Raw genomic sequence first — 25,974 nt, 5'->3', positions numbered from 1 at the left:
CACGGTGCAGATAACGGGTTACCGGTGCCCATAAAGGGTTCCGGGGCCGATAAAGGGTTAGCGGTGCCGATAAAGGGTTAGCGGTGCCGATAAGGGGTTCCGGTGCCCATGAAGGGTTCCGGGGCCCGTAAAGGGTTAAGCAGCGGCAGTCCCGTCCCCCCCCGCCCGGCCGCTCCCGCGGGCGGCGCTGCTGCGGCTCCGTCCCCGCTGACATCACGGCCCGCCGCGCCGAGCTCCGCGGCCGCCGAGCTGCGGGAGCGCTCCCCGCCCGCCCGCGGGGCACGGCCCGCGCCGCCGCCCTGCTCCTCCTCCTCCTTCTCTTCCTCCTCTCCTCTTCCTCCTCTCCTTCTCCCCGGCTCGATTCTCCCCGCCGCCGCCGCGCCGGCCGCATGCTCGTGCCCGAGGTAAGGACCTGCCGTGCGCGCTCCCGCCGCTCCCCGCAGGTGCCGCGCAGCGCTGTCCGCCCTGCCCGCCGCCGAGCCCCGCGGTTCATCCCAGCTCCTCCCGCCGCCGCCGCTCCGGCCCGCAGCTCTGCTGCAGTTTTAACCCTTGGCGGGGCCGGGGGGGCTGGAGAGCCTCGAGCCGCGAGCGAGAAACCCCAAAACCGCGCGTCCCCAAAACCCAGCCTCGGCCGAAACGCGCGTCCCCAAATCGAGCATCGCCCCCGGGCTGCGCATCGCCAAAACCCGCACATGCCCAAAATCCGCCATCGGCCCCAAAATCCAGCATCGGCCCCAAAACCGAGCGGTCCTGAGACCCCCGGACCGCTCAGCCCCAAAGAGGAGCATCCCCCCCAAACTGCGCATCCCCCAAACCTCGCATCCCCCTAACTGAACATCCCCCAAACGGCGCATCCTCCCCTAACTGCGCATCCCCAAAAACGCGCACCTTCCCCGCACGGCGCATCCCCCCGGCCGCTGCCCAGCCCCCCGCACGGCCCGAGCATCCCCCGGGACCCCCTAAGCCGCTTTGGGGCGGCAGATGCTGCCCGGGCCCTACAGGTGGTGGGAAGGGCGGGGAGAACCTCGGGAATGGCGCGGGGGGATTAGGGAGCAGCGCGGGGGGAGCGGGTGGGAGGGGGCGGGGAGGGCTGAGGGGTGGGGAACCCCGAAATCCATCCTGGAGGTGCCTGGAGGGGGAAAGGAATCCCCAAAATCCATCCCGAAGCAGCCCCGGGTGGGAATAGAATCCCTAAATCCATCCTGGAGCAGCCCTGGGTGGGAATGGAATCCCCAAATCCATCCTGGAGGTGCCTGGAGGGGGAAAAGAATCCCCAAATCCACCCTGTAGCAGCCTCAGCTCGGCTCTCCCACATTCCTGCTGCTCCCGAGGGTTATTCCCACCTCTTCCCATCCCGATCCCTCTGAATTCATCCCACTTTCCCAAACCGGGGAAAGCTCCAGCCCCGAGGTTGTGCCCTGGGAGTGACCCAGAGTCCCCAAATCCTGCTGGATTTGGGACACGGAGCAAAGGGACAATTCCAGAGTGTGGGAGCCTTGGGGTTTGGGAGCAGAGAGCTCCGATTCCAGCCTGGATTTGGAATTTCCCATTCCAGGGAGCTCCAAGCTGTCCCCAAGCCGAGGGTGTGGCGCAGACATTCCAGGGAAGCAGCCTCGGGAAGGGTCTGGAGTGACCTCTGTGGGATCTGGGAATGGCACTGCTGATCCCATAAAAACCCTGGGTTGGGATATTGGGACAAACTGGGATGTTGGGAATGGCACTGGAGGAACTGGGAGCGAACTGGGAGCCATTCCCAATCCCTGCCATCCTCCCAGCCCTCCCAGCATCCCTGGAAAAGGGTATTCCCAGGAATCCCAGAGGGGGATTGATGGGCAGGCCTGGATTTGGGTTCTAAAAAAGCACAATTGGGATAAAATAATCCCAAATTCCCAGATATCCAGGGGCTCAGTTGGATATTTGTGGTGCTCATTGATAGGGATTTTTGGGAATGGGAACGGATTTATCTGGAGCTACAGCAGGAAAAGGCCCCAGGAAAAGCACCTGCAGCAGGATGGGGAATTTTCTGTTAAATATCAGGGAATGGGGAATTTTCTGTTAGTTTTCAGGGAATGAACGTGGAAACAGAAAAGTTCTCCATCGTCTGACCCAAAATTCCTTCGGTTAGATCCACATAAAGCTCTCCTGATGGATTTTAACATGGATTGCTGAAATCCCAAGAAAATCCAGGAGCAGATTCCTGACCTGGGACAGTTCCAATTCCAGGGCCTTTCCATCCAAAACTGGGACACGAATCCCAGCGCTGGGAATTTGCCCCTCAATCCCTGGACATCCCCGGGAAGCTGCACAAGGATCTGTGGGAGAGGAGAGGCTTTTCCGGGAATGCTTTTGGCTCTCAGGGTTAGTGTGGATCCAGGAAAGGCTCTGAGGAAATGGTGGGATTTGGGGAATTGTTTCCCACGGCGGGGCAGGAAAAGGGGGAATTCCTGGCTGAACATCCTGCCCTAACTCCCGGCGTTATCCGGGAGAGGCTTTTGGGATTCTCCGGCAGCAGCTCCTCCCACGCTGGAGCCAGGCGGAGCAGGAAACCATGGACAGGCTTCTCCCAAACTTTGCAAATATTCCCGGAGGAAAATCCAGCTGAAAATCAGGAGGCCTAAAGCCAGGCAGAGGCATTGGATAGGGAGCCCTGAAAGCTTTTCCCGGGATTTTCCTGGGATCTGGAGGGCTGGGAGAAGGCTTGGAGTGGGCTGGAATATCTGCTGGGAGTGTGGGGAAGCAGCTGGATCCATCCCTGTCCCGAGCCACCCCCTCCCTTCCCACGGGAAGAGCTGCAGCCTCGCTCCTGGGGGAGCTGGGAAACCGGGAATTGAAAACAGGATGGAGCTGAATCCATGGAAATCCACACCTGAGCTGCCCAAATTCCATGGAACCTCCCGGCATCACAGCACGGATACCTTGGAATGGCCATTCCAGCTTTTTTTCCCCAGCTTTCCATGCTGTAGGAATCAGGGATAACTTCATGCCTTTTGTGGATCATCCAGGCCTGGGAGGGAATGGAAAACCAGCCCAAAAGTGGGAATTTCTCCGTGGTTTATCCCTCATCCTGGGTAACTCTGCTGGGAAGCAGGAGGAGAGGGAAAATGAGGGAAAAGCAGGATTTGAGGGAGAAGGGATATGGGAATGGAAATGGGAGGAGAGAGATTCCTTTGCCATGGAAATGGGATTGCTGGGAATACTCCAGTGGGAATTCTGCAGTCAGGGAAGGGCTGGAGAATTTATCAGGATATCAGGATATCCTTGGATCAGGGCAGGAGTCACTGGTGCTCCCAAATCCCTGGATACAGCTGACAAATTGATGGGAAGAGGGGTTGGAAATGGCTGGAATATTTTCCCTGGAAAATGCTGCTCCGAGGATGATGTTATGTAGGAGATCCCAGGATGATCCCATGGCTCCTCTGGCTTTAATTGGGAAAATCGTGGATCCAAAGGAATGGGAGTGCAGCTAGGAAATGGAGCCAAACCCATTTGGTTTTGGAATTCTGGATCCCAGAGAGGAAATTCCAACTATTCCCTGTCGGGATCAAAGGGAGGAAATCGATGATGCCCTACGGAAGTTCTCCATGGCTGGGAGGTCAGGATATTCCCGGTGGGAATCTCAGTGTCCTCTGCCGCCTTGGAAGGGCAGAATTGGTGTCCGGAGCAAATGCTGATCCATGGAAAAGCTGATATGGGATCAATCAGCCGGAAGCTCGATGGAATCACGGGGCTGGGCGAGCAGGAATTGGGCTTTGGATAACAGGGATCGATTTCCGGGGAATGCAGGGGGAAGGATTCTCCAGGGAGCTGCTAAAAATGGATTGGATATCTCAGCTTGTCCTTGAGAATTCCAGATATCCAAAGGGATGGAGGGACAGGACACAGGGAATGGCTTTAGGCTGAAGAAGGGCAGGGATAGGTGGGATATTGGGAAGGAATTCCTGGCTGGGCTGGCATTCCCAGAGAAGCTGTGGTGCCCCTGGAATGTCCAAGGCCAGGTTGGAGCAGCTGGGATAGTGACAGAGAGAATCCATGGAAGGTGGGAAGTTATTCCTGCTTTGTTATCCCTTCCCTTCCCTTCCCATTCCCAAATTTCTCAAAATCCTGGGAAAAGCCCAGCTGGGATCACCAATCTCTGGGATCGCTGGGGGTTGGGAACAGGGATAAGGAGCCGCTGGGATTTTATGGAAGATCTCTGTTCCAAGAAACATTCCCTTCATCAAAGGCAGCTCGGCTTTTTAATGAGTTCTAATTGGGATTCGGTGGAATTAATTGGGATTGAATGGAATTAATTGGGGTTGTTAATGGGGCCTGGCGGGATCGCTGCGATCCGTAACTCAACCCGGCCAGGCTGGGTCATTCCCACCCCCCTTCCCGCTCTTTTCATGGAATTTTATCAAACCATGAATAGTCCCATTCATCGCCCAGCTCCGAGCAGCCCAATCCCGGATTCCTATCTCCCGAGTCATCCCCCAAATCTGGCAGAGGGGAAAAACTCTCCGGATGGAGGCAGCTGCTCCGGTGAATCCATGAATCCGTGAATCCCGGCGCTCCCGGCTGGCGACGGATCCGTGCCAAGCGCCGCTCCCAGAAATCCACACTCCTTTGTTCACCGGCAAAGGGCTCTGGCTGCGGATCCCGGCGGGAATGGGGCTGGAAAAACTCCGGGAATGGCTGTGCCAGGGAAGGGCTGGAGAGGGCGAGGTGTTGGTGGAGTGGCAGAGAGCGGAAAAATCGGGATAAACAGGGATGAATAGGGATCAACCCTCGGGATGTGAGCCCAGAGCTGGGAGATGCTGTGGGGTGGGAAATGTGGGGATGGTGATGCCACATCCCTGCTTCTCCAAGCTCATCCCAAAGCCAAGGGATTTCAGGATCGGGATGGCAGCTCTGTCTGCCCTCCCTGTCCTGGCATGGAGCTCCATCCCGATGGGATTCCAGGGATTTTCCCCTCTGGAATGGTGGTTTCTTCCAGCAACACCTGCTGTGCAAATCCCAACGAGTTGGGCTTTGTGGAAAAATCCTCCTTTGCTAAAAAGTTGGGAATAGCCGAGTCCAGCGAAATTCCCTGTGGTGCATCCCGGGAAACTGCTGGGAATGGGAATGACCTCAAAGGCTGAGAGCCAAATCCCTGGAATGTCAGCTTGGAGCAGCCTGGAACGGCGGGAGGCATCCCTGCCCATGGAATGGGATGGGATTTTTCCCACCCAAACCATTCCATGATTCCCAGAGATGCTGGTTGGATTGGGATCCCTGCGGAGCCATGGATGTCCCTCTGGAATCAGCCCTTGGAATGCCACCGGGGCTGGAGTTAATCCCAACATCCTCCAGATCCTGATCCCACATTTGGTGCCACCAGGGTTTGGGATCAATCCCGGCTGGAAATCAGGATCAGGCAGCAGCTCTGGTAACCCAAGGGGTTTTCCCCTCTTTTCCAGGCTCCTGGAGCAGCCCTGATTCCCTGAGCTCCGTGTCCATCCCGGAGGATCCGGAGGCTCCCGAGGATCCGGAGCAGAGCAGGGCAGGTGAGAATCCGAGGGAACCACAGAGGGATTGGAACATCCCTGGAATGTGGTGTCATTCCCAGGGTGGGAATCTCCATCCCAGATTTCCCTGCCGGGAGCTGGGAAGGCAATTCCATAGCCAGAGGAGCGTTTTTGATCCACAGGATATCTGTGGCTTTCCTCCCAAAATCTGAGCTGTTATCCCAAAGGATCCCTGTGGAGCAAATCCACGGAATGCTCAGTCTTTGTGGGAATGAGGGAAATGCATGAAGGAAGTGATCCAGGAGGAAAATAATTCATGGGAATATTGGCTTGGGATGAGCATTCCCGGGAGAGATTCCTGCAGGATTTTGGATCCAGAGGGATCATCCCAACCTCTGGAAAAGGGAATCGCTCGAGCAGCAATTGATTAATAATTGATAATACTAATCGAGTATCAGGGGGAAAGAATCCCAATTCCAGAAAAACCCAAGGAAAAGCAGGAAAAAGTCGAGATGGGGTGGGGGAGGGACACCAGCTCCCGGCTCAGCGCCAGGAAAACAAGGAAAACAAGGATAGCAGCAGGGATAACAAGGCTGCCTTGCCTTGCTCCGGAGGGTTCTGCTCATCCCGGAGCACAAGGAAAGGCTTGTCCTGCTCGCATTCCCGGGCTTGGGAAGGGGGGTTGGTGCCTCCCGCATCCCAACCCGTGACCTCCATCCTCCTCCGGCGCTTCCTGGGAATCTTCCAGCCTGGAATATTTAGTGGGTCCTGTTTTGTTCTCCTTTTCCTCTTGGGTTGATGGGTTTTTGCTTTTCTCTTCGCTTTGTTTCCGTTGGAGAAGTTTGACTCCCAGCTGGGAGGAACTTCCCAAAAAAAGGGGTGGTTTGGAAGCTGTAGGGGAGCTGTGGGATGCTCATTCCCGGGAATATTTGGGATTTTTTCCATGGAAAACAGCAAGCAGGAGGAGCTGCTCCCTGGAGCTCTGTTCCCTTGCTTTGGAAAAATCCCAGGATAAATAAATTTCCGTGGTTCACATCCTGTGCGAAGCTGGGGCTTGGAAAGGGATTTTTTTCCAGGCTATCCTGAAGTTTCTGCTCCCGGTGGATTTTTCCTGCAATTCCTTGATCCTCTCCCACCCAGCGATTCCCTAAGGAATTTTTTCCCCATGGAATCCCTTTCCCCAGACACTTCCAGCCCTTTAATCCCCACTTTATGTGGCTTTTCCTCCCTTTTCCAGCTAAAAATCTGACTTTAGGACAGGCTGGATTTACGGGATTTTCCCACCAGAGGATATTCCCTGTTTATTCTGCTCCAAACTGCTGGATCCAGGTTTGAAAACCCTGCTGGATCCAAGGATTTGTGACAGGATGAGAAATAATCCCCACGGATTATCCCCACTCATTCCAACGGGAAGAGAGACTTCCCCCCTCTCTGAATTCCCTAAAATCCTGGGGGTTGGGAAAAAGCCTGGAGCAGTTTATTTCCCTCAAGAAAACCGGAAAATCCCGGGGGTTGGGAATGCTTTGTGCTCCATCCGGAGCTTCCCAGGGTGGGAGGAAAACTGGCTTTGCTTCCGGAATTCCTGGCGGAGGGGGAGATTCGGGATTGTTTTCGGCACGTGGGGCTGGGAAAGTTTGCTTTTCCTCCTCCAGATGTTTTCCCAGAGGGAAAACGATCCAAACTCCGCACCGGGGATGATTTTCCCATCTTTCCCAGCATTCCATGACATCTGTGGGATCGTGGGAAGCAGCTCTAGCATCCCTAGGAAGCCAAAATCCTTGAAAAGTCAAATTCCAGAGAAATCCCAGGCACTTCCAGGCTGGAAAAACCTCAGCTGGAGGTTTAAAACTCCAGGAATGCTCATCCCTCTTGGTGTTCATGGGATGAATCCCAAATATTCGTCCAACCAACCTCCCGCTCTTCCCAAGCTGGAAAAACATGGGAAACAAGCTGGAAAAATCCTCCCTCTTCTCCTTATCCATCTCCTAGGGAACAAGTGGCTTTCCCAACTTCCATCATCCTTTTCCCAACTTCCAGCATTCCTTTCCCAACTTCCATCATCCCTTTCCCAAATTCCAGCATCCCTTTTTCCCCTCCCAGTGGAGTTTTATCTTCCCATGTGTTCTTCAAGGATGGAGGGATTGGGAATGGAGTGTTTTATGGGAAAAGCCTCTTTTCCCAGTTTATTCCCATATTTCTTGGATCCCAAACGTGTTTCCTGGGATGGGAAACTTCCTCCTTTTCCCAGCTGCTCCAGCTGTTTCCGTAGGGAGAAAACAGGGAATTTTCCTGCCTGATGTGGGATTTGGGGTTAGGAATGCTGGGAATGGGGTTTGGCATCAGTCAATATCCCACTTCCCACATTCCATGGATTCCCTCTGTCCCTATCCCAGGAAGCTCCAAGCCCCATCCTGGAATGTTCCAGGCGTGATGCAGCCACAGTTTTTTGGGAATCCTTGGCTTCCCCACTTGCCCAGGGAAGAATTCCTTCCCGACATCCCAAAACCTCATGGAAGTCCATTTTTTTTTGTGGAATGGCTTTGTCCTGTAGAATAAATCAGGAATGGGGAATTATCCCAAACCAGGGAGGAGGAGATGGGGTTGGAGGCACGGAATTCCCTGCCGGGGATCGGCAGGAAGGGTTTGGGGTGTTTTCCCTGGAATTCCCGGGGTGGTGAACGGAATTTTCTCCCTCTCTGCGCAGAGCCCTCGGCGAGTCCATGAGGGACAAGTGTGACGTGCTGGGGAGCAAGCGAGGCCTGGTGAGTGTCCCGAGCCGGGAATTCCCGCAAGGCTGGGACAAAATCCATGGAAAACGCATCCCGAGCGAGCCCAGAGCTCCGGGAATCCCTTGGAGCAAAGGGAATTCCCTGCATTTCCACCGCACATCCCGCATTGCTTTGGGTTTTCCATCGGTGGGGTGAAGCAGCAAGGCTGGAGTGGGAATTCCAACCCCCTGGCCAGGCTGGATTGGGAATTCTAACCCCTTGGCCAGGCTGGATTGGGAATTCCAGCCCTGTTTGCTCTGGATGTCCTTTTTGGGGTGATGCCATTTTCCCATTTTCCTGTTTTCCCATTTTCCCGTTTTCCCATTTTCCTATTTTCCTGTTTTCCCATCCGAGTGGGAAAAATTCCTGGATTGGGATCGGGAGGTGGTTTTGGAGAAGCTCCCCCAGCACGTGGTGTTTTGAGATTTTCCAGCCTGGATTTAGGCTCTGGATATCAATCCCAAAAAAATCTCCTGGCTCCAGGATGTGGGCTCAGCCCAAATCCACGGATAAATGTGCCACATCCTTTGGGATTTAATCCCTGAGGCTCCCAGGGTGCAGAGGATTCCCAAATCCGCAGGAAATTTGGGATCACGGCTCTGTCCTGGGAATCACCCCAGGAATGTGGCACAGCCACGAGTCCAGGGGGGGAATTTTCCCTAAAATAATCCCGATTTTAATGTTTTTTCCCTGTTTTCCACGTGAGGAAACTGTGGGATGTCCGTGGGGTGGGATTGGGCAATTCCAGCTCCTTCCCAGGGATTCCATCTCCCTGCTTTTCCTCTGGAAAAGCAGATCCTGTTTTTTCCGAAGCCTCAATGAGCGATTGATGCTGGAAATGTCAAACTCCAGCACTCCTGACCTTTCCACGGGAAAAGAACTTCCATCGGGATCCGGAGGGAAGGAAAACAACCCCAGGGACAGGGCTGGGATTGGGATGGATTTGGGATTTCCCCCTGAAAAACTCAGCCTGGATTTTATCTGGAAAATCCCAGACAGGGAATGTTTGGCACAACCTCCATGCCAGGAGGGAGGCAGGAAAATCGGGAATAAGGGGATTTTGGAAAGGCTGGAGCTCCTCCAAACGCCCTCCCGAAAACCCTGGATTTTGAAGTGTTAGATTTCCTTTTTCCCAACGCATTTTTCCAGGCAAATCCATAGTTTTTTCCCACTGGTCAACCGAATCCCGAGGAAGGAACCCTTTGTTTCTGTTAAAAATCCACGGGACCTGGGATGTGCCGTGGCACCAACCCAAAGAACTACCAGAAAGGCCACAATTCCCAGGAAAAAAACCCCAGGAATGGAATTTTCACCCCCAAAAATCCCAGGTGAAGGCGGGAATGAATTCCCCCCCGAGCTCCGACGCCCGTGGCAGATTATCCGGAGCTATATTTAGGACATCCAGGTTTTTTCGGGATTAGGGCCGCGGCTCTGCCTGTTGCCGCGTCCGGATCTCCCTTTCCCGAGCTTTCCCTCTCTCCCGCCGTTGCCAAGACTCCCGAGGTTTGAAAAGATCCTTTGAAAAACCCAAACACATGGAGACAAGAGCTGCTGCTCCCGGGAAAGGCTGGAGCTGCCAGGAAAGTGGGAAAACATCCAAGCACGGCTGGGGGCAACTGCCGGCTCCTTATCCTTGTTTTCCAGGCTCTTCCCAGGGAATGAGGGGTTTGTTCCTGGGTTCCTTTCCCGATTTTCCAGGTATTGTTCTTCCCAGGAAACGAGGGGTTTGTCCCTGGGGTCTTTTCCCGATTTTCCAGGCATTGTTCTTCCCAGGGAGAGAGGGGTTTGTTCCTGGGATCTTTTTCCTGGTTTTCCAGGTACAGCTATTCCCAGAGAATGAGGGCAAAGCTGGTGGGAGTTTGCTCCTGGGATCCTTTCCCAATTTTCCAGGCATTGTTCTTCCCAGGGAGAGAGGGATTCGTTCCTGGGGTCTTTTCCTGGTTTTCCAGGCATTGTTCTTCCCAAGGAATGAGGGGTTTGTTCCTGGGATCTTTTCCCGGTTTTCCAGGCATTGCTATTCCCACAACTGTTCCCAGTGGGATTTCTCTGTTCCTGGGTTCAGATCCATGTCCCCCTCAGCGTTCCAATCCCCTTTTCCCGGAGGAAAAACCTCGGGATTCTATCCACATCCTCTGGGAACAGACAGAGGATGGGAAAATATTTCCATGTGGGAACTGTGGGATTTCTTTGTTTTGGGATTTGTGGTCTTCCAGGATCAACTGGAGGATCCTTGGGATCTCTTTCCCCCAGGATCAGCTGATGGATCCTTGGGATCCCTGCTGGATCCCTCGCTGCTCCATATAGGAAAACCTGTGGAAAACGAGCCATGACAGCTGAGTGTGGAATATTCCCACTTCCCGGCATTCCCTCCCATCCCACTCCAATTCCCGCTCCAATTCCAATCCCTTTCCAAGCCATCGCATTCCAAGCCGTAATTCCTTTGGCGTGTTCACCCGGATGAGCATTCCTGCTCCAAAGGAGAGCAGCCGGAATTCCGTGGCGCCGCGGAGGCTTTGAGAGCCTTTCGTGAGCTATTCCGGCACCGCGGGGACGCCTCGGGATTTTTGGGAATTTTCATGGTGGATCAGCGCCATTCCGTGTCCCGCCAGGTAAAACAGGAACAGGAGAGCAACCAGGAATGGGTTTGTTGGGAATGCTGAGCCCTGTTTTGGGATTTGTCCCTCACTCCATGGGGAAGCTTTGGATTTTTCAGGAATGCCTTAGGTTTCTCAGGAATGTTCATGGCGGATCGGCGCCATTCCATGTCCCGCCAGGTAAAAACAGGAACAGGAGAGCAACCAGGAATGAGGTTTTTGGGAATGCTGAGCCCTGTTTTGGTCCAAGGGGACACCTTGGATTTTTCAGGGATGCCTTAGGTTTTTCAGGAATGTTCATGGTGGATCGGGGTCATCCCGACACTTCCATATCCCACCAGGTAGAAACGGGAGAGCAACCGGGAATGGGTTTTTTGGGAATGCTGAGCCCTGTTTTGGTCCAAGGGGCAACTTGGATTTTTCAGGAATGCCTTAGGTTTTTCAGGAATGTTCATGGCGGATCGGCGCCATTCCATGTCCCGCCAGGTAAAAACAGGAACAGGAGAGCAACCAGGAATGGGTTTTTTTGGGCATGCTGAGCTCTCATTCCATCCAGCAGGACACTCTAGATTTTCCAGGATTGTCGCTGGCGGAACGGCCATCCCACACTTCCATATCCCACCGGCTAAAACCGGGAGAGCAGTGTCATATTTTCGGGAATGCTGACGGCCGCGTTTTCCCGCAGATGTCATGGCGGCCGCAGTACCGCAGCTCCAAGTTCCGGAACGTCTACGGGAAGGCGGCGAGCCGGGAGCACTGCTTCGACGGAGTTCCCATCACCAAGAACGTCCACGACAACCATTTCTGCGCCGTCAACGCGCGGTTCCTCGCCATCGTCACCGAGAGCGCCGGCGGCGGGTCCTTCCTCGTCATCCCGCTGGAGCAGGTCAGCGGTCGGGAATGGGATTGGGATCGGGAATGGGATGGATGGAGAAGGTCAGGGATTGGGAATGGGATTGGGATCAGGAATGGGATTGGTGGAGCAGATCAGGGATTGGAAATGGGATTGGGATTGGGAATCAGATTGCTGGAGAAGGTCAGGGATTGGGAATGGGAATGGGATCAGGAATGGGATTGCTGGAGCAGGTCAGGGATTGGGACTGGGATAAGTGGATGGAGCAGATCAGGGAACAGAAATGGGATTGGTGGAGCAGATCGGGGATTGGGATTGGGAATGGGATTGGGAATCAGATTGCTGGAGAAGGTCAGGGATTGGGAATGGGATTGCTGGCCAGAGACAGCCCAGAGGAGCCAAATCCCTGTGGGTTTTCCTGGGGTTTCTTTGTGGATCCCGGGAATGGGATTTCCAACCCAAAGGGGGTAAATCCCTGCTTGTTTTCCTGGGGTTTCCTTGTTATCCCGCTGGAGCAGGTGAGACCTTTGGGAATGGGATTTCCAACTGGAACCATCCCAAAGTGGCCAAATCCCTCTCAGTTTTCCTGGGGTTTCCTCATGGTTCCCAGGAATGTGATTCCCAGCTGGAGTCATCCCAAAGTGTCCAAATCACTCCTGGTTTTCCCAGGATTTTACCTGGAGTTAACTGGGTTTTCTTAAGGTAGAATTTGAAAAGCATTTTTGGAATCTCTCCAGGAGTTTTCCTGGCATTTTGGACACTCTGGGAATGTGTCCATCCTGTCCCACCCCAGTGGAATCTTGGATTCTGGGATTCCCAAGAAATCAGGGATTTGAGGTTGGATATTAGGGAAAAATTCCTCATCCAAAGGGTGCTCAGGCACTTTTCCATGGGAAAAGCAGCGTTTATCCCTCCATCCTCCATCCTGCCAGGATCTTTCTCCTCCTTGGTTGTATTTTTCCTTCTCCATCTCCATCCCGGATTCCCCCCAGCCTTTCCCAGGAATTCCCCCCGGGATTTGCCCATCTCTTCCTCATGCAATTTTAAATTCCCATCAATCCAGCTGCTGCTCCAGCAGCTTCCCGCGGGATCCACGGATGGCTCCGGGAGGGAAAAGCGGCAGCAATGACCTTGAGCTTGGAATTTGTGTTCCCTCGGATAGGGAAGGGGGAGGGCTTGGGTGGGAGGAGAATCCGGAAAAATCGGATAAAAGGAATTTTTCCGAGGAGGGTGGTGAGGCCCTGGCAGAGATTCCCAGAGAAGTGGTTCCCTGGATCCCTGGAATGTTCAGGGCCCTTTGGAGCAGCCTGGGATGGTGGGATGAGATGGAATTCCATCTCAAGATTCTGGGATTCTCGGTTTCTTCGCTTTTCCCTGGGATCCTCCTGCATTCCAAGCTGGAATCCACATTGGGATGCTCCCAGCCTCATTCCCAGTGGGATTTTGGCCATGGAAGAGCTGCACTGCCTGTCCCTCAGGATCCACCATTCCCACATTCCCACATTCCCACCATTCCCACATCCCTCACCCTCCTGGACGGCAAATCCAGAGCCAAACCCACCATTCCCAGATTCCCAAATCCCAAATTCCGGTTGGGAAGGGAAGCTGGGAGAACGGAGGAATTCTCCCCTCCACCCCCCACATCCCATCATTCCTCAGCCCTTTCCCTGCCCAGCATTCCCACCTCTCCCGAATTCCTCCCTCATTCCGGAGGCAGCAGCTCCAGATGGAAGGAATTCTAATCAGGATTTAATTGCAGAGCACAGCTTGAGCCTCATTAATATTCCCGGAGAACCGGGAGCTTTGTCTGAGCACCCGGAGCCTCATCCCTGCTCCTTCCTCACGGGTCCCAGCTGGAATCACCAGCCGCACCCCCCCGATCCCAAATCCTCAGGAATAACCCAACATTCCCAGCAAATCTCCCTTTTTTTTCCGGAAAAATCCCAGCGGGATAAAAGCAGGGATGCTCTTTGCAGCTTGTTCCGAAGGGATGCTCAGAATTCCTGGGATATCCGGCCGATGAATCCCGGCTGGAGCAGCCCTGGATGCTCCGTGAGCTGAGGAGTTAATCAATTCCTGTTTTTTTTTTGACTGGGGCCTGATGAGCTCGTTAAGGAGAAACTCATTTTCCTTGGAAATCAGCAGCCCTCCAATTAATTGGGATCCATAATTAGCACCTAATGAAGGTAACCCGGATACCGCGGAGCAGCTCCGGGTGGGATTCGCCGCCGGATTTTTGGATCCTTTCCCTGGATTTTGCCCTCTAGTTCTGCTCAGTGCAGCTCCCGGAATCTGGGCCGAGCCTTCTGCTCCTCCGCACATCCCAAATCCAGGGTTTTTATGGGATGATCCAGGGCTGTGTGGGTTGGCTCTCCCTCCTCCCGGATCCCGGATTCCCGGCCGTTGGGAATCAGCCTCACCGCCGGGATATAAATATCCCAAGGGAGTGGGCGAAGGAACAGCGCCGAGGGCTGGGAAGAGCGGGATTCGCTCCCCAAACCGAGCCGTGAAAAAATCTTGGAATCCTGGAATGGTTTGGGTGGGAAAGGAGCTTAAATCCCATCCCATTCCATGGGCAGGGAAAGATCCCACCATCCCAGGGTGCTCCAGCCGGATCCAGGATTCCACTGGCGTTTCCATGGAAAATATTCCTTGAAGACAAGGAGCAAAATCCTTGGATGGTGCAATTCCATAGGGAAGCAGCTCCTGGAGCTCATCCTGTTCTCCTGGATCTGCAGGCAGGCCGGGAATGCTGGGAATGGAATCCCTGGAGAAGGGAAGGATCCAGGGAATCCTCAGAGCTCCTGCCAGTGCCCAAAGGAGCTCCAGAGAGCTGCAGAGGGATTTGGGGTTTGGGATAAGGAATTCCCGGGATGAGCACGGATCCCTGGGCAGGGGGTGGTGGCGTCACTTCCATGGGAACAGCGGGATTGGCGTTCCCGGCGGGAATGAGGAGAGGTTGTTTTCCAGACGATGTTATCTCCCCGGGAAGCGCAGCAGGAAGGAGGAGGTTTGCCGCAGGAAGCTGAAATCCAAACTGCTGCTCCCGGCAGGGCTGGGACTGTGGGAATGGCTGGGTGTGGGATTTGGGACAGGGCTGGATTTGGGATTAAATAAGGGTGGATTTGGGATAAAACAGGGGTGGATTTGGGGTAGGATTGGGCTGGGTTTGGGATAGGATAGGGCTGGATTTGGGATAAAACAGGGGCTGGATTTGGGATAGGATAGGGCTGGATTTGGGATTGGACAGGGATGGAGTTGGGTTAGGGTAGGGCTGGATTTGGGATAGGAAAGGGATGAATTAGGGATAGCACAGGGATGGATTTGGGATAGGATAGGGCTGGATTTAGAATTAGACAGAGCTGGATTTGGGATAAAACAGGGCCTGGATTTGGGATAGCACAGGGCAAGGAATTCCCAAACCCCCCGGGATCCCTGAGCAAACAGGGACAACCCATGGCCAAAGCCGCTCCGGCATTCCCTATCCCTCCTCCCGCAGAATCCCGGGATGCGCCATTCCCGATCCCGAGGATCATTCCCGATCCCGAAGATCATTCCCGATCCCGAGGATCATTCCCGATCCCGAGGGTCATTCCCGATCCCGAGGGTCATTCCCGATCCCGAGGGTCATTCCCGATCCCGAGGATCATTCCCGATCCCGAGGATTTGCAGCTCCATCCCTCGGCCGGGCGGATCAGGGACAGCAAATTCCCAGGGGTGACATCACCTCCCAGTGTTCCCCTCGGGAATGTCAGCCTGGCGAGCAGAACATCGGGAATTCCAGGATTCTCTTTATCCCTCCGGACTCTGATCCAATTTCCACCTCCTCGGAGATTTTTTTTCCGCCTTAAAATAAATTCGGGACACGGGAGATTCCCTCGGTCTGAACGAATTTCCTTGGATTTTTTTTTTTTCTCTTCCCGCTTTTAGTCTGCGGGAGAAAATTCCCTTAAAATTCCCTTAAAAAAAAATCGGGATAAGATTTTGATGCTGGAGCAGAGGAGGAAAGGGTTGGGAATGAGGAATGTGGGGTGGAAAATCGGGAATTTTTCCAGGTTTATTTTACGGAGGTCGGGAATTGCTGCGCCGCCCCAGCCCTTCCCGCCCCCTCTGCCGGCTGGAATCCACGGGAATCCCTGGAAAACGGGGCTGGTCATTCCCAAAAGTTCTCTGGAATGTCCCTAATCCCGTTGAAAGGGACATGATGGAGCCTTTTGTTTTTTTAATTAGAAATTAATCCCTGCTCCTCCTTTTCTGGGGAAAAAAAAAATCCTCGGGGGTGTTTAATCCAATTCGTCCCGAAATCCTGGGGGAGTTTGGAATTTTTAGGGATGCAGTTTTTGTGTTCCGGGGTTATTCCAGGTGGGATTCGTGTCGGCTGATGGGATGTGACGGATTTATCTTTAATTTAGGAGCTTTCATGTTTAATGGCTTTCTCCGGGAAGAGCTGGGATTTCAACCTGGGAAAAAGGGTGGATTTCTTCCCTGGTTTTTGGCCTGTGGATAATGGGAAGAGGAGTGAAATCCCAGAGAAATTGCTGGTGGATTTTAGAGGGGCTAAGCTGGAAAATCTGGGAGTTTTTATCCCGAAGGATCCCGAAATGTGGAGTTTGTAGGGTTGGATTTGGGATTTGGGACAAGGAGTGTCCAGGGAAGGGAATGGGGCTGGAAAAAGGCTGGAAAAGCACTGGGAATGGCTGAGGGAGCCAGGAAAGATCAGCCTGCAGAAAAGGAGGATCAGGAGGAACATTTCCCCCTCTGGAATTCCCTGCCGGGTGGGGATCAGGATTTGCTCCCAGGGAACAACGGGAAAAGAGGGAATTGCCTCAATTCCACATTATTTCCTCCTCAACTCTTGAGGAGGAGGGAAATCCTTTTAAAAAGCAGGGAATGAGTTTATCCTTAATCCCTGGAGACTCGTGGGGACTCAGGGATTTCCTGGGAAATCCCCCTGGCTCAGGCAGTGCATCCCTGATCCCAAATCCTGCAGCTAATCTGGGAGCAGCTGCAGAAGCTGCTGGAACAGCAGGAGTGGCCCTGAACTGATATTCCCAAATTTTCCATCTGGGAATATCATCCGGAGGTGCTGCCGTCGGTTTTCCATGTGGGATTGAAGGATAGAGGGGAATTAAGGGATTTTTGCCACATTTGTGGATCTTCCCGGGAAATCTGAGGGTTTGGAAATTCTCCTGGTTTGCCTTTTCCAGGGGAAAAGCAGGTTTTTGGGAATTTCAGATATTGAAATGATTTGTTGGGGATTCCTGTTGGATGGATAGGAAGGAAAAGCAGAATTTAGCCACGGGAAGAGCAGAATTCCCACCCAAGGAATTGGTGGGAACTGTGGGCTTTTCCCACCCTTTGGGTTTGGGATCTGATGGGGAAATTCCTCGGAAATGCTGTGATCCCATTCCCCAGTTCTGGAATGCTGAGAGCATCAATCCCTCTGCCTGCTGCTATTCCAGCCATTCCCAGAATTCCCTCTCCACCCCAAAATCCACAATTTCTCCAATTCCTTTTCCCTTTCCCCAACACAATGATTTTCCCTTTTCCAAGCTCTAAGCAAAGGGAGATGCCGGAAAACAGAAAATTCCCTCTTCTCCGTGGAAAAGCTGGGAGCTGCCGGAGCTGCTGTCCCTGCAGGGTTGGAATCTGGGTCAGTGAGCTTCCCCCAGCAGGGATCAGGGATCCAGGGATTAGGATTCACCTTGGATTAACTCCCGCCTGCCGGCAAGGCCCCTCTGAAAAACGGGAAAACACAGCCGGAATTTGGGATTTTTTAGGGGTTTTTGTCCTTTTTATTGCTTTTATTTTTCCTTCTGCTCTTTCTCCTCCACATTCCTTGTCTCTTCCTACTGTGCTTGACTGATTTTAATCCAAACTCTGGATTTCTTGGGAAAAAAACAATCCCAAATAACCAAACTCAGTGTTGTTCTCTTAAAATCCTAATAAATTTTGGGAAAATCCATCAAATCTTTTCAGAGGAATCCACTGGGCTGATTCCTCAAAATAAAAGGGGGTGGAATATTAACATGTGCTGTTAAAAATTCCATCCACCTGGAATTCTGCAGTTTCTGCAAGAATTTCTCCTCCAGCCAGGGGCTGAACGAGGTCATGGCAATGCAAATTGGAAATTAGGGAAAAGCTGGATAATCCGAGCCATTGGATAAGCGCGGGGGGCTGGAATATTTAATATAACAATGATAAAACCAGGAATTGCATCCCAGGAATTCACTGGGTGAGCAGAACTAAGGACGTTCCAAAATTCCCACATTTCCTTTCCTTCTCTGTCTCATCCTTGGGAATTTTCCTTCCCAAACTTCATCCCCACAGCTCAGGATGAGCAAATCCCAAAAAACCTCGGGAGCCGCAGCTCCGCGGCAGATCCGGCCGATTCCCGGTTGGAATCTCCCAAGGGCAGAATTCCCGGTGCGTTCCCTTTGTTCCCGATAAACGGCGCTCGGTCCGGAGGGAAGATCCATGAAATATTCAGCGCCGTGCCGAGCTGACCCAGTTATTCCGCACGCTCCGCCCGCCGCGCCGGCACGGAGCAGGGAAGGACAGCGGGGTGGCATCCGGACACCGACGGGATGGGAAGGAATTCCGGCAGCCCATCCTGGTGGGAATCTTCCCCCGGATCCCCCGGGTCATTTGTGAAATCTTGGGAAGGATCCCATCCTGCAGGGTTGTGGATTTGGGATCGTTAGGCGGGAATCGGCGATTCCAGAATTTGGGGTTTGATCTGTGGAGGAGCACCTTGGACAGTGGTGCTTCCCGGTTTGGGAAATCCCAAATTTTGGATTTCCTTCCCAAATTTTCCCTCCCAAATCCCGAATCTTTGATTTAGGAGCTTTCATGTTTAATGGATTTCTCTGGGAGGAGCTGGGATTTCAACCTGGGGAAAAGGGTGGATTTCTTCCCTGCTTTTTGGCCTGCGGATAATGGGAAGAGGAGCGAAATCCCGGAGAAATTGCTGGTGGATTTTAGAGGGGCTAACCTGGAAAATCTGGGAGTCTTTATCCCGAAGGATCCCAAAATGTGGGGTTTGTAGGGTCAGATTTGGGATTTGTAGGGTCAGATTTGGGAGGGAAATCCAAAATTTGGGAGGGTAATGCTAAATATTCCAACTCCAGACTGGGCTGGATGATCATGGAACAACCTGGGATAGGGAAAGTATCCCTGGCTGTGGCAGGGGTTGGGATGGGATTTCCTGGAGGGTCCCTTCCCACCCAAACCATTCTGGAATTCTGGGATTCACGGATGGTCTGAGAGCTGAGCTGAGCTGAGAGGTTTTGGAGCCTCTGGAATCCTTTCCGGTCCTTTTGCCGATGGATTTGGACCATCGTGAAAGGAGAGGTTTGGGTGGATATTGGGAAAATCCCCTCAGGGAAAGGGTGGAATTCCCATTCCTGCAGGAATTCCAAATCCATGTGGATGGGGCACTTGGGGACACTGGGGGCAGTGCTGGGAATGGTTGGGCTCCAGGATTTTGGAGTGCTTTTCCAACCCCATAATTCCATGATTCTGGGAATTGCCACTGAGCTCCCGGCTGTCCTTTCCCTGCTCTTTGGAAAAATCCCTGTCCATCCATGGATCAGCTGGGAATTCCGATGGGATAAACCCAATCCCTGCCTTAGCCTCCTCCAGCCAAAACCCCATCTGACCCAGATCTCCCTCCTCCGACAACTTCCCATCCTGGAAAACACCAATTTCTCCCTAAATTTGATGGTTTTCCCATTGTTTTCCTTGATTTTCCATTCCAGACTGGCCGGATCGAGCCGAATTATCCCAAAGTTTGTGGCCACCAGGGGAATGTTTTGGACATCAAATGGAATCCCTTCATTGAGAACATCATCGCCTCCTGCTCCGAGGACACCTCGGTGAGCTGGGATTCTGGGATGAGCTTCCCGGATCCATCCTGATCCCATGGATTCACTGGGGATGGGTTTATATGGTTATGGGTTATGGGTTTATATGGCTTTTTTTGGGGGGGGGTAAATGCTGAGGGAAAGGAGATCAGAGCCAATCGATTCCCAAATTGTGCCCAGCCTGGCTCCTCATCCAGTTAAATCTGGAATTTTTTATCAGCTGGAAGGCTGGATGGGAAAAATTCCCATAATGGCCGTGAGTCACCGGGAGCTGTCTCCCAGAGAATTCCCAGAGAATCTTGGAGACACCATGGAAAAAAGATGTCGGGATGGATGTGGGATACTGGGAACATTCCATGGGGAAACCTGGGAATTCAGGATGAGCATTTCACAATATGGAAAATTCCATCCACATCTCAGCTGGATTTTTCCCAAGGCATGCCAGAGCCGTTCATCCATCATTTACCCCTGAGGGACAACCAGCAGCCAAGCTGATCCTGAAATTCCCAAAACGCTGCTTTTTTGGGATGGAGCTTTGGGAGCCGGACGCCCCGAGCCCATCCCGGCGCTATCCCGTTCCAGGTGCGGATCTGGGAGATTCCGGAGGGAGGGCTGAAGCGGAACATGACGGAGGCGGTGCTGGAGCTGTACGGACACAGCCGCAGGGTCGGCATCGTGGAGTGGCACCCGACCACCAACAACATCCTGCTCAGCGCCGGCTACGACTACAAGGTGGGAATGCTGTTCCCGGGAATGCCATTCCTGAGGCTTTTCCCGGCTTTTGGCACCGCCGGGAGTGACCTGTGCACAGCCGGGATCGTGGAATGCTGGAATGGGTTGGGGTGGAAGGAGCTTAAACGTTGTCTTGTTCCGTGCCTTCCACAGAGCAGGGAGAACTTCCATGGATCAGGGAGAATTCCATGGATCAGGAACAGTTTCCATAAACCAGGAACAACTTCCATAGATCAGGAATGCCTTTCATAGACCAGGAATAGCTTCCATGGATCATGGAGAACTTCTGTAAACCAGAAATAACTTCCATAGACCAGGAACAGTTTCCATAAACCAGGAATAATTTCCATAGACCAGAAACAGTTTCCATAAACCAGGAATAACTTCCGTGGACCATGGAGAACTTCCATAGACCAGGAAGAATTTCCACAAGCCAGGAACAGCTTCCATAGACCAGGAACAGCTTCCATAGACCATGGAGAACTTCCATGCCCCAGGAACAGCTCCCATAGGCCAGGGACACCTCCCGCCATGCCAGGCCGCTCCAAAGGCTCTTCCCGCAGATCCTGATCTGGAACCTGGACATCGGCGAGCCGGTGAAGATGATCGACTGCCACAAGGACGTCATCCTGTGCCTGTCCTTCAACTCGGACGGGAGCCTCCTGGCCACCACCTGCAAGGACAAGAAGCTGCGCGTGGTGGAGCCGCGCTCCGGAAGGGTCCTGCAGGTGCTGTGGGATGCGGGGTCGGAAGGGGATTTTAGGGAAGAATCCTGTGGAATGTCTGGAAATATCCACTGTGGGATGTTTTCCAGGCGTTGGGATGCAATTCCCAGCCTGGTTGTGGGGATGATGGGAAGGGCTTGGTAGGAACAGATTCCATAGGCCAGGGAGAACTTCCATCAACCAGGAACAACTTCCACAGACCAGGAGCAGCTTCTCCTGGGTGTTTCTCCTCATCCCAAGCAGAGGAGTTGGAGGCTTTCATTCCATTTTTAATTAGGGATTTGGGGAAATGGTGGGAATTCTAGGGGAAGTTGGAGGAAGTCTAGAGGAGAATGGGGAGTTCTCCATAAAGGTGGTGTCTGATCTGCAGGAAAATGGGAATTTTTGGCTTTCCAGGGGCAGGGGCTGAGGGACAGAGCTGGAATCTCCCCAGGATGAGGTGGGAGAGGTGAGGGGAGGAAGGAAGGAGTTTTCCTGGGATGAGAGGTGGATCCAGGGAGGATTCCAGAGCTGGATCCAAGGGGAATTCCAGAGCTCATCCCTGTCCTGCAGGAGGCCAGCTGCAAGAACCACCGCGTCAACCGCGTGGTTTTCCTGGGAAGCACCAAACGGCTCCTGACCACCGGAGTGTCCCGCTGGAACACCCGGCAGATCGCGCTCTGGGACCAGGTGGGTGACAGGATCCTGCTCCAGCCCCGCTGGAATTCCTGCTCCATTCCTGCTGGAATTCCTGCTCCATCCCTGCTGGAATTCCTGCTCCATCCCTGTCCACATGTCTGCTCCATCCTCACCACGATCCCTGCTCCCTCCTTGCTGGAATTCCTACTCCATCCCCACCATCATTCCTGCTCCATCCCCAGCAGGATCCACCCACCCAAAACCCCCACCCACAACCCACCCACCCCCAATCCCTGCTCCATCCCCACCAGGATCCCGCTCAGCACACAGCTAACAACGGGATTTTCCTGTTTTCCAGGAAGATCTCTCCATGCCCCTGATCGAGGAGGAGATCGATGGCCTCTCGGGGCTCCTCTTCCCCTTCTACGACGCCGACACCCACATGCTCTACCTGGCTGGGAAGGTATGGATGCGCCGAGCCTCCGGATGCAGCATTCCTAGAAAATCCCCCAGAGGATTGTATCCCAGGATATTTGGCTCATGGAATGGTTTGGGTGGGAAGGGAGCTTAAAAATCATCCAGCTCCACGGGTGTTCCTGCCATGGGATGCATTCCATGATCCCAGGGTTCTCCAAACCCCTTCCAACCTGGCCTTGGACACTTCCAGGGATGGAGAATCCAGAACTTCTCTGGGCACTCTGTGCCAGGACCTCACCCCCCTCCCAGCCAGGAATTCCTTCCCAATATCCCATCTATCCCTGCCCTCTAAATCCTCTTATCCAGGTTTTTCTCCACCTTCCCATACCCAAATCCACATCCACCCCTTTTCCTTGCACCGCTCCAGGGCGACGGCAACATCCGTTACTACGAGATCGGCTCGGAAAAGCCCTACCTGACCTATCTCATGGAATTCCGCTCCCCGGCTCCGCAGAAAGGACTGGGTAAGGATGGATGAGCTGCGGAAGCTTGGAAAGGTGGATGTGGAAGGTGCTGGATTAAATGGCACAGGGAAAAGGGTTTGGATTGGGTTTGGTAGGAGCTGTTCCGGATCTGGAGTTCCTGCAGGGCAACATTCCCATCCCTGTGGTGAATCCCACATGGTGGGCTGGATCCTGGCTGGATGCACATCTGGGGACACCATTCCTGCTGTCCCACCTCATCAGTCTGGGAGTCCCGGGATTATCCCAAATAAAAGCTGCTCATCCTTTCCCCAACATCCCTGCTTCCATAGACCAGGGAGAACTTCCATAGACCAGGAACAGCTTCTGTAGATCAGGAACAGATTCCATAAACCAGGAAGAACTTCCATAGGCCAAGGAAAGCTTCCATAGACCAGGAACAGTCCTGTCTATCACCTCAGGGTGATGCCAAGGATCGATCCAGCAAAGCCCTGGATCTCCTGATGGCGAATTTTGGGATTCTCCATGCCGGGATGGTGGGATGGCTGATCCGTGGGCTCTCCGCAGGGGTGATGCCGAAGCACGGCCTGGATGTCTCCGCCTGTGAAGTTTTCCGTTTCTACAAACTCATCACCCTCAAGGGCCTCATCGAGCCCATCTCCATGATCGTCCCGAGGCGCGTGAGTCCCGGGAATGGGAATGGGAATGGGAATGAGGGGCATCCAGAGCAGGTCTGGAGCCGTGCAGATGCCCCACTTGGAGCAATCCCACGGATGGATCTGTTCCCGCCATCCAGAGCTCTCCATCCTTACAATCCCAAGGGGGTTTCACCTGAGGTTTAATGGGAATGTTTTTAGGGAATGTTTTGCCAAGGGGTTGATCTCACCTGAGGTTTGGGAGCTGGTTTTGGGGAGAGAGCTTGGACTGGGGTTTTCTGAGAGGCAAATCCAGCTGCCAGCCAGGGTTGGGTGGAGGATGCAATCCCAGGTTCTCTGCTCCAGCTAGCACTTCCCAAATTTCCTCTCTGTGTCCTGAGTTTCCCAGCTATCCAGGGGTGTTTATTCCCTCCATGGGATGGGAATTATTCCCATATTCCCGGATCCCATCGCTCTTCTCTTCCCCTATTCCCAGTCGGAGACGTACCAGGAGGACATTTATCCCATGACTCCGGGCACAGAGCCAGCCCTGACCCCGGACGAGTGGCTCAGCGGGGTCAACAGAGGTAAAGCTGCCAGGGGGTTATCCCAAAAATATCTGGGATTTGGGACAGGGCCACATCCCAGCCCTGATCTGCCCCCTGTCCCACAGATCCCATCCTGATGTCGCTGAAGGAAGGATACAAGAGGAATTCCAAGGTTGTTTTCAAGGCGCCGGTGAGGGAGAAGAAGAGTGTGGTGGTCAATGGGATTGACCTCCTGGAAAATGTCCCGCCCCGCACGGAGAACGAGGTGGGTGGGAATTCCATGGGAATGGGAGTGGGATTGGGAATAGGAGGGGGATTGGGAATAGGATGGGAATGGGAATGGGATTGGGAATAGGATGGGAATGGGATGGGAATGGAAATGGGAGTGGAAAAGGGAATGGAATGGGAATGGGATGGGAACAGGAGTGGGAGTGGAAATGGGAATGGAATGGGAACTGGATGGAAACAGGATTGGGAACTGAATGGGAATGGGAGTGGGAATGGGGCAGGACCTGGCTGGATGAAGCCGGAAACGCTCCGAGGCCGGCAGGAGGACAAAATCCCGGGATGAGCGGATGGTGTGATCCCAGCAGCTCCATCCCTTCATCTCCATCCTCCTTTTCCAGCTGCTCCGGATGTTCTTCCGGCAGCAGGACGAGATCCGGCGGCTGAAGGAGGAGCTGGCGCAGAGGGACATTCGGATCCGGCAGCTGCAGCTGGAATTAAAGAACTTCCGGAACAGCCCCAAGAACAATTGATCCCAGGGACCTTTTCTAAATAAACTTCCTTTGTTTCTACCGAATTCCTTGGATCCGCTCGCCCAGAACACAATTCCGGAATTCCGCGGCCGCCGAGAGCCTGGAATCGCGTCTTGTCCGGCACTAATCCCGCTCTAACCCGATCCCTGGGAAGGCCCGGAGGCTCCCAGTAAGTCGGAGCCGCGTCCTGTCCGTCGGGATGAGCCAGCCCGGGGTGGATTCCCCGGAAAGCGCGACGCTTCCTTGCTATTAATTTCTTTTCCTATGCAAAAATGGGATAACGGGAGCGGAACTGGAACGGGGGTGGGAAGTGGGAAGGGCTTGATCGTTGAAGGTGGTGTCCGGGTGGGAATCTGGGATCTTTCCCATGGTGGAATCCCGGGAGTCATCCCAAGGCGGGAGCCCAGGATCCATCCTGTGATCCTTTCCCATGTTGGAATTCCAAGACTCTCCCCACAGTGGGATCTCCCGGGCTCCTTCCCAAGCTGCTCCAGGTGTCCATCCATGCACATCCTCCAATATCCTTTAAAATAACAAAAAAAAATCCCTGGAATTCTCACCTGAGAGGGATTTTTGCTCCCTCCACACCTGGAAAAGTGGGATTTTCCCTCCTCCTGCCTGCTGGGACATGGCCTTGGAGCAGGGGGAAGGATGGATCCGGATGGATGGACCCAGAGTGAGCTCAGCACATTGGACAATCCCAGGATGGATGGAATTTGCCCGGAGCACAGGGAACAACACCGAATCCTGCTGGTTTTCCTCGAGATCCCTGTTTTCACTCGATCCAGGTGGCTGAAATTCCCAGCATTCCCGGTGCTGGTCCTTCCCCTCCGTGTCCCACATTCCTTCCCGGCATTCCCGGTTTTCCTGGCGTTCCCTGCTGCGTTCCATGTGCTGTCGTTGCCGATTATTTATGCTACCACGGGATAGTGATGGAATAAAATCTTTTCAGGATACAACAGCCGTATTCCCGTTTTTTTTCTCTTTTTCTCCAGCTGGGAGCTCGGTGGGAATGCTGCTCCTGCCTCAGGGGGGTGGGAAGATCCCAAGGAAAATTCTTGGATGTGCTTTTCCGGAATGGGGAGCTGATGGTGGCTGGAGGGGAGAGCAGCCAAAGATGGAAATAGGATTCTGAGCTTTATTCCCATTTTTTCCTGGGGCTGGGAATGCGTTACCCTTTGGATTGGGATTTCCCACCTTTATCCTTCCTTAGAGGGCAAATCCAGCTTAGGATTTTAGGGATGTTTAGGGTGAATCCATGACTCCCAACTTTTTCCCTCCCAGATTTTATTTAAAAGCTTCCCGACTATTCCCTGGATTTCCACTCCCCTCCAGGATCCGGAATCCCGAAATTCCCATTTATCTGCAGCCCTTCCCAAGCTGTCCCCATCCCAGTCCAGGCTGGGATCCCACTTTTCCCATCCTCACACCTTCAGGGATCCCAGGATTTCAGGAAAAGTCCTTAGGAATCCAACCCTTCCTTTTCCAGGCGCCAC

The 25,974-nt window shown here is 53.5% G+C and overlaps 1 protein-coding gene across 2 annotated transcripts; it reads left to right on the top strand.

The window, feature by feature from the left end:
* The first annotated feature begins 203 nt into the window (after positions 1 to 203).
* CORO2B (coronin 2B) lies at positions 204 to 25,437 on the top strand. 2 transcript variants are annotated; one of them, XM_085070229.1, is made up of 14 exons: positions 204 to 404; positions 5,436 to 5,522; positions 8,188 to 8,245; positions 11,531 to 11,731; positions 19,459 to 19,575; positions 20,146 to 20,295; positions 20,859 to 21,023; positions 21,573 to 21,689; positions 21,997 to 22,101; positions 22,483 to 22,579; positions 23,105 to 23,217; positions 23,669 to 23,759; positions 23,846 to 23,985; positions 24,347 to 25,437. In XM_085070229.1, exons 3-14 carry the CDS (start codon positions 8,204 to 8,206, stop codon positions 24,476 to 24,478), a joined length of 1,470 nt encoding a protein of 489 aa, XP_084926355.1. In that variant the 5' UTR covers positions 204 to 404; positions 5,436 to 5,522; positions 8,188 to 8,203; the 3' UTR covers positions 24,479 to 25,437. The 2 variants fall into 2 exon arrangements, with proteins under 2 accessions (XP_084926355.1, XP_084926356.1); XM_085070230.1 differs by lacking the exon at positions 8,188 to 8,245 and having other exon boundaries at positions 205 to 404.
* Positions 25,438 to 25,974: the final 537 nt, after the last annotated feature.

This window comes from Lichenostomus cassidix, chromosome 10 (genome assembly GCF_008360975.1).
Source record: "Lichenostomus cassidix isolate B80296 chromosome 10, HeHo_3.0, whole genome shotgun sequence".
NCBI lineage: Eukaryota > Metazoa > Chordata > Aves > Passeriformes > Meliphagidae > Lichenostomus > Lichenostomus cassidix.
The sequence above is the reverse complement of the archived record's forward strand: the minus strand, read 5'-3'. Positions and strand labels throughout refer to the sequence as shown.